Source organism: Leopardus geoffroyi, chromosome C3 (assembly GCF_018350155.1).
Source record: "Leopardus geoffroyi isolate Oge1 chromosome C3, O.geoffroyi_Oge1_pat1.0, whole genome shotgun sequence".
Classification (NCBI taxonomy): Eukaryota; Metazoa; Chordata; class Mammalia; order Carnivora; family Felidae; genus Leopardus; species Leopardus geoffroyi.
The window spans coordinates 53,971,930-53,983,762 of record NC_059338.1 but is presented as its reverse complement, the minus strand read 5'-3'; the positions used below and the strand labels follow the sequence as shown (position 1 = coordinate 53,983,762).

Here is an 11,833-nt window from a genome sequence, read left to right as displayed (position 1 = left end):
GACCATAACATTCAACTTTATTTGACTTTTAAAAAGAAACTGAAAAGTGATATCAAACAGTATTATGCAATGCAAGACTATTAACCTCTCCTAAACTTTGCTTTCAGCAACTAAGGTTAGAGAACATAGTTCCATTTTTCAACATATACTAAATTGGGGAGGGAGGGAATAACTTTTCACTGGAAAATGTTAGGGGGTCATTAACAACAAATCAAATTATATAAGTTGTATGCTTCAGTCAGTAATATATTAAGTGTACAATGCTTCTGATTACTTGAATTCTCATAAATGGCTCTATTTGGTTTCATTTGGTAGGCCATGAATTATATTATCATCCTGAAGAATTTTGAACATCTCAAGTATAATGCAACTGCTTAAAGTTAGAGCTTTTCCAGCAGCTCAGTTGCTTGTGAAATAAATACAGCAGTATTTATTAGCCATTTCAGCAACTTCTGAGTAACCTCCTTGCCAGGTAATCCTTCAGCACGTGAGCCAGGATATTAGCTCAGTCTTTTACCTGACTCCACATATCACCTTAGCACCATTAGTATTCCTTTTTAAAATAGGGTCCAGTTTCCAACTATAAAGGAAAGTCAAAAGCAAAATATTAGACTATGAGCATTTCAGGAAAAAACATGAACTATCAAAATGCAATCAGAAAACTTAACTGAAAATTCACATTTTATTATCTGGAACGTTCCCTCTAAAAGATCTTACATATTAAGGGCTTTGAGAGATCAGTTACGAGTAAATACATATGCATCTCTGTGCTATCAAGCATCATCTTGGAAAGAGATACTCCATTAATTCACTAAGAGTAGTCAAACAAAGGTGCACTTCAGGAAAAGAGAAATGTCAGGAGAGTTGAATTCCGGGTAACTCTGTGACTGATTCCCAGGTAACCAGAAACTTTGTCCCTAAATCACAAGGAGAAACTTTTTAAAATAATGGGGCCTGGAAAAGAACAGTGAAAATGAGGAGTCAATGAAGCCAATTACTTGACCCCCCATTAGGTTTCCCATTTGTGAAACAGGGTCCTTTCCCATTTGTGAAAGAGGGTCCTTTCCCGTTTAGGAAGGCTGCCTAAAAAGAACTAAGTTGCTCTCTTTAAAGGAACCATTAATCACACATTCGGTCAATGCAACTCTCCTTCCCCCAACAAACACTCTGCACACCACTCTGACGGTCATAAATGACAGTGCGGGCCCCGAATTTCTGTTAAAAGGGTCTTAGGAGGACTCCTTGGTTGGAGATGTGGTGGCACAAGGGTCTTCTCTTGAAGCCGCGCTTACACAGCATACCATTTTCCCTCGGAAAACGTATTTACGTGGAGTGACTTCGCAGCTGGGAGACAGAGGGTGCTGGAGGCCGCTGAAGCCCATCCTTGGCCCCATTCACTGCTCCCTGGCCCACCTCTGCATTCACCTAGTGCCCCATCGCCCTGTCAGAACAACATTCTCCTCTACTGTGCAGGGGGCTTGGGCCCAAACGACCTCTGTTAGGGGCCCTGACAGAGACTCCTTGAGTAACTAGGCCCACAGACAGGTCCCCCACTCCCCAGACTTCCCTCCACTCTGTCCTGGCCTGATGTGACCAGCCTTCCCCCCTCCTATTCCAGACATGGACTTCTCAAAATTTTCCAAATTAGCCCTGATTGCTGAGGAGAGTAGGAAAAGATGTCAGGGCAAAACCTAAGTGACTCTTCATAATAAAATGGCCTGGAGTCTTCTATTTTATCTTAAAAATTCATGCAAATTTCTCATCCTACTCCATGTGTGTTTTAATATAAAACATTTTAAAGAATTTAATGGTTAAATGAGTTTCCTCTGTTTAAAAGAGCACCAAGTAAAACTCATACTCTAGGAAGATGCCCTGGATGAGCCTGTGGCTGCACATTCCCCGGCACAGCACCCACATCCTCAGGGAATACACACTCCACACGGAGAGGCACAGGCCTGTGGATGCTAACATCTAGTTTGTGTGCATGGCATGACCCTCCCCATCCCTAACCCATAGATCCCTACTACTGAGCTACTGGGAAGGAGGTGCACAGGGGGAAACTGAGCCAGAGCGTGGGGGCAGCCTGGGGCAAAATCACATCTTCCAGAAACATTCTATCATTTTCATCTTTAAATAATTCAGGTGAGGGACGCCTGGGTGGCTCAGTCAGTGAAGTGCCCGACTTTGGCTCAGGTCATGGTCTCACAGTTTGTGTGTTCGAACTCTGTGCTGACAGCTCGGAGCCTGGAGCCTGCTTCGGTTTCTGTGTCTCCTTCACTCTCTGTCCCTCCCCCGCTTGCGCGCTCTCTCTCTCTCTCTCTGTCTCTCAAAAATGAATAAACATTCAGGGGCGCCTGGGTGGCTCAGTCGGCTGAAGTGTCCGACTTTGGCTCAGGTCGTGATCTTGCGGTTCATGGGTTTGAGCCCCGCATCCGGCTCTGGACTGACAGCTCAGAGCCTGGATCCTGCTTCGGATTCTGTGTCTCCCTCTCTCTCTGCCCCTCCCCTGCTCATGTTCTGTCTCTCCCTCTCTCTCAAAAATAAATAAATATAAAAATTTAAAAAATTTTTTAAAATGAATAAACATTCAAAAAATATTTTTAATAATCCAGGTGAGTTTTATCCCAATTTTTCTAAATTAATGAGCTGCCACTATGAATCTCTTTTCTTACCACCTACATTTTGCTACTTGGCTTCACAATTGATTCCAGCTATGTGGCTTAATATTCACAGTAAGACAAAATCTAATCCATGTGTCAAGTTTCTTACCTCCTTTTTTCTCTTCCAATTATATTCTCTGTGGGTCGTTCGAAGACCAGTGTTGACTGAACCAATCCAAATACATGCATCAGACAGAAAAACTAAATTAGGAATTTAAGAGTAAAGGTAGCAGAAGAATAGTCTGAAATGTCAATTTGCTTTCTCTCAGTAGGTCTCCCTTCCCCCCCTTTCATATGAGCTCTTTACTTTCTTCCCTTTCTTCCCTCAAGGGCATTTGCTCTTAGGGTCCCCAGAACCTAATGGAAGGGCTGACAAACTCAAATGAGAACAGGGAGGTCACATAAAAGAGGAAGCAGGCCATACCTAAGACAAGAGGGTGAGGTGTGGACTGTGGCAAACTGCACATTATCTGCTTCCCCCACAACCAGCTCTGAATGTTGCTACATACAGGAACGAGGCCCAAGCGTTAGCAGACTTTCTGAGTTTTTCAAGAAAAGCTCAAAATCTGGATTTTTTTTTATGTGAAATTTGTCGATGTTCATTTTTTGCAACTTATTCTAAATTTTAAAAAATTTTTTTAACATTTATTCATTTTTGAGAGTGAGAGAGACGGAGTGTGAGGGGGGCAGGGGCAGAGAGAGTGGGAGACACAGAACCAGAAGCAGGCTCTAGGCTCCAAGCTGTCAGCACAGAGCCCGACGAGGGGCTCAAACTCATGGACCACGAGATCATGACCCGAGCTGAAGTCAGACGCCCAACCGACGTAGCTACCCAGGCACCCCTGCAACTTATTTTAAATTTTTAAAAGAAAACATATATGTGGGCCCAATCCAGTGCACTGACCTACCATTTATGATTCTCGTTCCAAATTCATCGGGAAATACAGCATGATATATTACCCTCGGTCTAAAAAGTGATTGCAGAGAGCCCGAAGAAAGAGAGAGGCCTACAGGCCCAGGAACAGAGGAGGACCTGTACCCTGCTTCTGGCAGTGCTAAGATCTCTGACTCAAAAGCCCTCAGGGTGCCCCAAGGGGGCTGACACTAGGCCCTGAGCTCCAAACCCTAGACCCCAGTGCCCCAAGAGTGTTGTGAAAGGCAAACTGAAGACACCGTGAGGGCTAGGGGTAACGACTATCTCAGTGTTAAGCCAGCTTGGACAGGAGACCTGGGAACACAGAGAACTCCCCCAAATCAAGTGCTGCACGTGACCCCAGAACAGGGCCTAGAAAGTAAGCTACAAGAATGCCTGAGGTTGAATTTGCTGCTAGGGCAGAAGTGGAATCACTTATTGAATGTCTGTCTCTCCTCCTCACAAGGGCAGACACCTGGTTTGGCTTGCTCACCACCTAGCGCTTGGCACAGTGCCCAGCACACGATGGGGCTGCGTCTTACAAGAATCGTGCAAATGAGAAATGAGGTATAAAATATTAATAAAATGCACTTTCTGCACGCAGTTTGAAATCATGTAAGCCCCTCCCCCCGAAGTAACAATTCGTGAAGAACTGCATAACCTCTAAGCTAGCAGATCATGCGGGTCAGAAACACCAGGATGGTGCCAATTAGAGACGCATATTAAGGCTGCCTGGTTCCGAGCTCGGGCAGTTGGGGAAATGAAAACACTGGGCTTGGCAAGGCAGGGGTGCCGAGCACTACGTGAAAGATTTCAGCGCATTTTCTCTAGAGCAAGGCCTTGCTACCTCATCTGCTCAGTAATATTGCTTAGCACCGTGATACATGCAGTGGGGCACTAATACACGTTTAGCGATTGTAATTAGGTCGTAACTATGGAAGCGCACCTCAAGCAAGAGAGCTGAGTTGTGGCTGCGACTGGTTTGGAGTAGTCAAAGAGCCTGGTTCAGGTTCCATATTCCCCTTGATTGTTGGGAACACACCAGCTCTCCACCCCTGGACGCACTGTGAGAAAGTCTATGCCCGCCCCATTCCTGCTTTACCCCCAGCAGCACGGTGGGTCTCCAGGCCGCCAGGACGGGAACAGAGTACCACACAGAAGCTGCCCTACACCAGCTGTGAAGGAAGGGACGGGAGAGAGAAAGGCTACCTCAGCGTCTGGAGGACTCAGGTGGCCTCCCAGAAGTAACATGGAGGCCAGGGTGGGCCCAAGGATGGAGACTGGTGATAAACCCACGCAATACCCTCAGATCATTTTCTTAGAATTAGATGAATGTTTCATGGTTTTCCTATCACGGAAAGGGCTACTCCTTACCCATGACTTTGGAGTCATTGGTATTTTTGGCAGGCTTGGATGCTTGGATAACCAGCAGCTTGCTTAAATCTGAAGTTCCCTGAATCTAAAGAAGAAAAGAAGTTAGTCAAAAGAGCAGACTTTGATCTCTAAGCTGGCTGCTTCCTAACCTTTTCAAAGAATATAAGAAGCCAAAACTCAGAACTGGGCTTCAACCCTAAGCTCTCTATCTTTTTCATTTCAAATCCCCTCTAACATGGTTTCATGAAGTCTTGGCCCAGAAAATTACCTTTTGCACATTTACAATTATCAGGAAGGAACTTTCCACACCTTACTTGTAACCAGACTGGAAATTCTGTTTGGGAAAACAGGGAAACCCCCAACATACACTCAATTGCTTTTATCCCTACATGGATGTCCAAGGGCTTAGAGCCCTGCCGTCCCAGACAGCAGGACTGTCTTATTTTCTCAGAACTTTTGCCCTGTGTGTCCTCCAAAATTTGCCCTCCCAGAAGGCAAGTAGGGTGCAAGTAACAATTATAACTATCATTTCTAGATACCAGGTCCCCTCTCCCTCGATCCTCACAAGAACCTCAGGAGATGGCCACAACTGTTATCCTAACTTCACGAATAGGAAACTGAGGGTCAGAAGGCAGGTCACCTATGGCTCACACACTGGTGGGCACAAGGGCCAGGCTTTACACCCAAGTATGCCTGATCCCAAACAGCTCCTGCTGTTCCCTGCCTCACTCCCACCCCCCACTTCAAAGCTAAAGCGATTTTCATTTTCTATTAGAAAAGCAGTTAAATTACCGTCATCCTCGGAATTGCTGAGAGGTACAAAATAATAATGTCGCGAAAGGGACGAATGCACTTTTTAAGAGGTTTACCAACTTTTCCGAGACATAAATTTTTCATTTAGTTAGCAACCTCTCATTTAATAAATGAACCGGCAGAAAGGGTCTCTCCTCAAGAGGAGAAACGTCCTACCCGATTAAGGACAGGTCAGCTCTTCTCACTCCCTCTTCCTCCTCCCCACTCCTGTACTCCACCTTCCTGCCACCCCATCCTATCACACCCTTGGTGTTCACACTCTTCTCCCTCACAGATCCATGGAATGGTGCTATCCAGGGCCCACTGTCAAGGTATGCTCACAGCCCCTCACGTGGCAACAAAGTGATGTGGCCCCTACTCAACTTTCTTCTTACTAACCAGTGCAGACCCCTTCAGAGCCACACTAGCATATGGTGTCGTTTCCTCGGTGTGAACTAAGGAAAAATGTCTCCCGTCCTTTGGGAGGTACAACCCTACTCCAGGGCAAATGGCTTGGCAAGCAGAGAGCAGACAGATTCCAGCTCTCAGTTCCCCCTCGGGCACACTCTTGTGTAGGGCCCAACCCTCACAACTGTACATGGGAAGCCCTAAGCATGCTCTGACTGTTTTGTTAAGGGCGGTAAGAACTACAGGTTAAATTTCTTTTTAGGGTGGTCAGTTGAGTTTTAAAGTCACTTATGGGGCACCATGGAAAGCAAATGACTCTTTAGAAATAACGGTCCTTACCTGCTCACAGGTTTTAGGCAAAATGCAAGGTGCAAGATATTGTACCTCTGTCTTAGTATCAATCACACTGCCATACACAATAATAACGAATTTCATAGTCACATTATCGATGACCATTTCGTTATAGCTTGATAAAGTCTCCACATATGCCAGATTGAACGCCGCACACTTCTGAAACTCTAAGTTCTACAATAAAATGACATTTTTTCTATGAATCATACCAGATGACACATGGAATCAAGAAGAAAGCAAACTCACTGATTTACAGGCTTGTCAAAAGGCATATAGACCCTAAGACCAACAGAAATGATTTATTTAGAGTTCAGAATGGCCTCCAACAAGATTATAACTCAAGAGTTTTTACATCATTACTACTAGTGGCCCTCGATATGGATGCCAGCCTGATTTACAGGCTGGCATGACCTCTCAATCAGCCTCAGCAGGGTGGTCAGCTATGCTTTGTGGATTCAGTTTTACCAAGCAGTAAGCAAACACCCCACTTAACAAGTGAACAAACAATAGCAAAAAGCTAAAACAAAACAAGGTAATATACTGAGTCTGAGTCATACTTCAAAGCTCAGAATTGTAGTCCTCAGAGCTGGAAGGGAGCTATTATGTATGGGTTGACTTGTGTCCCCCAAAAATTCGTATGTTAAAGTTCTGACCCCCGGTACATTAGAAGGTGACTTTGTTGGGGCACCTGGGTGGCTCAGTCACTTGAGCGTCCAACTTCAGCTCAGGTCATGATCTCACGGTTCGTGAGTTCAAGCCCTGCATCAGGCTGTGTGCTGACAGCTCGGAGCCTGGAGCCTGTTTTGGATTCTGTGTCTCCCTCTCTCTCTCTCTCTCTCTCTCTCTCTCTCTCTCTCTCTCTGTGCCCCTCCCTGGCTCTCACTGTCTCTCTCTCAAAAATAAATAAACATTAAAAAAATTTTTTTAAATAAATAAAGAATGTGACTTCATTTGGAAATAGGGTCATTGCAGATATAATTAAGTTCACATGAGGTCATAATGGAGTAGGATGAACAACTAATTCAATACGGCTGATGTCCTTAGGGAGATTTGGGAGCTCCTGGCTGGCTCAGTCAATAGAGCATTCAGCTTTTGATGTCAGGGTCTTGAGTTCAAATCCCACTCTGGGTATAAAGCTTACTTTAAAAAAAAAAAAAAGGCCAGGGGGAGATTTGGACACAGGTACACATACAGGGGGACTCCATGTGGGATGAAGACCGCCATCCCCAAGTCAAGGAGGAGGCCTGGACCAGATTCTCCCTCCCTCATACCTCTGAGTAGGAATCAACCCTGCCAACGCCTCGATTTCAGATTTCCCCTCAAGTACTATGAGACAATACATTTCTGTTGTTTAAGCCCCCCAGGTTGTGGTACTTTGTGACAGCAGCCCCAGAAAACTAGTACACCTGCTTAGAGGTCAGTCCCATGGTAGGAATCCCCTGGACAGTGCCCTCACTCCGTGCACAGCTATGTGACCCTGCCCTCAGACCTTGGTCCCTAATGGGCAGACTGAACACTTAACTGCTGAGAGCAGCAGCTCACCTGGGGCATGAAAAGCATAAGAAAATTAGCAAATATCCAAAATTTTACGAGAAAATCTTTAAAAAAATAAGCTTTTTGGTTTTTTTTAATGTTTGGGTTTTTTTTTAAGTTTATTTATTTTGAGAAACAGAGAGTATGAGCAGGGAAGGGGCAGAGAGAGAGAGGGAGAGAGAGAGAGAGAGAGAGAGAGAGAGAGAGAGAGAATCCCAAGCAGGTTTCACACTGTCAGCGCAGAGCCCAATGCGGAAGTTTGAAGCCACGAACCATGAGATCATGATCTGGGCCAAGATCAAGGGTTGGATGCTTAACTGCCTGAGTCACCCAAGCTCCTTATTTTGGCTGTTAAATGCATGTAAATTTTGAGTTCTATGATTTAGAGGAGGGTTTGCAGCATAAGCTTATCAGTGTTTCTAAACCTCTTTATGTAGGTTCTAAAAGTCTTAATTGGCTAGTTCTTTGATGGGAAAAGACTAGAAGGAGATAAGCCAAAGTGTTAGATAGAGATTCTCTGGGGGAGTAAAATCAGGCTAGAAAGTTATTACTATTTTCTTATGTTTTGTATCTGTATTTTCTAATTTAGATAATAAATATGCATGGCTTTCAAATTGTTTTCTTAAAAAATGAAAGGAGGGGCACCTGGGTAGCTCAGTCGGATAAGGGTCCGACTTCAGCTCAGGTCATGATCTCACGGTCCATGATTTCAAGCTCCGCATTGGGCTCTGTGCTGACACTTCGGAGTCTGGATCCTGCTTCAGATTCTGTCTCCCTCTCTCTCTGCCCCTCCCCCACTCATGCTCTGTTTCTCTCTCTCAAAAATAAATAAACATTAAAAACAAATGAAAGGACATTCACCTTATTATTGAGTCAAATCTGACTCTGTACGCTTTCAACCTATTGGTCTTAATTCTCTCCTCTGGAGTTTCATACTAGACCCTAAACATGTCCACCTTCTCATGAAGAGGCAAAGCAAAAGGAAAGGAGAAGAATCTAAATCTTTTTGCTCTTCCACTAAAATTTTTCTGAAAATTATTGCCACATAGTAAAGAAACATGACTTCCTTAGCATGACATGCTAATTTTTAAAGAATTTTTTAGAGTGGTTTTAGGTTCACAGCAAAACTGAGAGACAGGTATAAAGATTTCCCATATACTCCAGCCTCCACATGTGTATAATTTCCCCCACTATCAATATCCGACACCAGAGTGGTACATTTATTACAACTGATGAACCTACACTGACACATGATAATCAGCCAAAGTCCATAGTTTTACTTTAGGGTTCACTCTTGGTGTTGTAAATTTTATGCATAAATGTGTAATGACATGTATCCATTGTGATAGTATCATGCAGAGTGGTCTCACTGTCCTAACATCCTCTATTTATTCCTCCTGCCCCAACTCCTAGCAACCACTGATCTTTTTATTGTGTCCATAGTTTTGCCTTTTCCAGAATGTCCTACAATTGGAATCATACAGTGTGTAACCTTTTCTGGTGGCCTCTTTCACTTGGTAATATGCATCTAGGTTTTTTTTCCATGGCTTTTCACAGCTTGACAGTTCATTTCCTTTTAAAAATGTTTTAAAAATCTTTTAATGTTTATTTTATATCTTGAGAGAGACAGACAGACAGACAGAGAGACAGACAGATAGAGAGAGACAGAGTACAAGCAGGAGAGGCGCAGAGATAGTGGGAGTCACAGAATCCGAAGCAGGCTCCAGGCTCTGAGCTGTCAGCACACAGCCTGACACGGGGCTTGAACCCACGAACCGTGAGATTATGACCTGAGCTGAAGTTGGACACTCAACCAACTGAGCCACCCAGGCGCCCCAAGTTCATTTCTTTTTAGCACTGAATGATATTCCATTGTCTGGATGTGCCACAAAGGAATGAATTTATCCATTCATCTACTAAAGGACATTTTTGTTGGTTGTTTCCAAGTTTTGGCAATTACGAATAAAATTGCTATAAATATATGTGTTCAGATTTCTGTGTGAACATAAGTTTTCCACTTCTTTGGGTAAATATCAAGGATACTGATTACTGGATCATATGGTAAGAGTATGTTCAGTTTTATAAGAAACCTCCAGACTGTCTTCCAAAGTAGCGGTACCATTTTGCATTCCTACCAGCAATGAATGAGAGTTCCTGTTGCCCTATATCCCCACCAGCATTTGGGGCTCTCAATGTTCCAAATGTCGGCCATTCTAATAGGTGCATAATGGAATCACAATGTTGCATTTTTCTGAGGATGTATGATGTAGATAGAACGTGTTTATTTACCATCTGTATATCTTCTTTGGTGAGGGGTCTGTTAAGATCTTTGGCCCATTTTTTAATTGGGTTGTTTGTTTTCCTATTGTTGAGTTTTAAAAGTTATTTGTATATTTTAGGTAACAGTCCTGTATCAGATGTGTCTTTTGCAAATATATATTTTCTCCCATTCTGTGACTTGTCTTCTCATTCTTTTCAGACGTGCGAATCTTTTAACCCAACATTCATATCCAGTCTCATTTTACTGAGATGCAACAAACATTGTTGAACTCTGGTCTGTCACTTTCCCAGTTCCTAACTTATAATAGGGGCTCAAATAATTATTAAATAGGATATAAATATGGATTGTAAATTATGCCAATGCTATTACTTGTTGGAGAAAAAGTTCATAAAAGAGGCTCAGTCACCCCAATAAAGATTTTAAAAAGACAGTAGATTCATATTAACATAGGTAGAGGAGACTAAGAAACACCACCCCAGGGATGCCTTGGTAGCTCAGTCGGTTAAGCATCCAGCTTCGGCTTGGGTCATGATCTCACAGTTCGTGGGTTCGAGCCCCATGTTGAGCTCTGTGCTGACAGCTCGGAGCCTGGAACCTGCTTCGGATTCTGTTGAGAAGAAAAGCTAATAAAAACAAGATAAAAGGGGCCAGCCAGATGTCGGAAGCTGGATACTCCCCTGCATACTTTTGGCTTCTGCAATCTTGTTTGCCTCCTGTGTCCATGAACTGCCCAGATAGCACCACTGATAAGTGCCCTCTCCCCTTTGTCTTTTGTCTCTCAACCTGCTACCATCCCAGCCATAATAACAGGCTGATGCCAAGGTTCAGGGTTCAGCCTTTGGAGGTGACTCCGCTGGGCTAGGACCAGTGCGCAGTAAACAGTCTTTTCCTGATTCCCCAAGTGTGCGTGGCTTGTCTGTTCCTGGGCACCAAGTATTTGCTGTCACACTGTGTCTCCCTCCCTCTCTGCCCGTTTGTGGTCTATCTCTCAAAATAAATAAACACTAAAAAAAAATTTTTTTTAAAAGAAAGAAACACTACGCCAATCAGTCCTCACTCAGATCATTCAAAAAGCTGCATAGAACAAGCACCCAGTCCGAAGAGGAAACTCAGTTAGCATCTACCTGGGTCTGAGTAGATTGGCTCATAATGCCGGGGATTTCGAGCTTGAAAGCAGAAGTCATTATGTTTCTGTATATTAGTGAAAAGGAACCATTATTTCCTCCAGAAAACTGCTATTCCTCTTGTATTCCCTATTGACAGAGTTTAGAGCAGTGTTCTCATCCCTGGATGCACATTCGAAACACCCGGGGGCTTTTTTAAAAATGCCAAAGCCCGAAAGCACACACAAAATATAAGTTCCTAGTTCTTGGGAATCTGCCTATTTCATATTTGCTGAATCTGTTTTTTTAAGGCATGACTGCAGGTAGCCTGGAAAATCAGCTGTGACAAGAGAACTGAAGATCTGCAGGAAGTCAGAACAAGTGTGGTTAAAATTCTAGAATCTCATTTTAGAATATC

The 11,833-nt window shown here is 43.7% G+C and overlaps 1 protein-coding gene across 3 annotated transcripts in view; it reads right to left on the bottom strand.

The window, feature by feature from the left end:
* The window catches only part of SLC9C2 (solute carrier family 9 member C2 (putative)), a 93,190-nt gene continuing 81,357 nt past the window's right edge, over positions 1-11,833 (bottom strand). For 2 of the 3 annotated variants that reach the window (XM_045452885.1, XM_045452887.1), the window contains 3 exons: positions 6,487-6,672; positions 4,948-5,032; positions 2,713-2,825 (listed from right to left, as the gene is read on the bottom strand). In XM_045452885.1, coding sequence (XP_045308841.1) covers positions 2,728-2,825; positions 4,948-5,032; positions 6,487-6,672 — 369 coding nt within the window. In that variant the 3' untranslated portion in view covers positions 2,713-2,727. Of the gene's footprint in view, positions 581-2,712; positions 2,826-4,947; positions 5,033-6,486; positions 6,673-11,833 lie in introns of those variants that run through there. The other variant, XM_045452886.1, reaches the window with a different exon arrangement.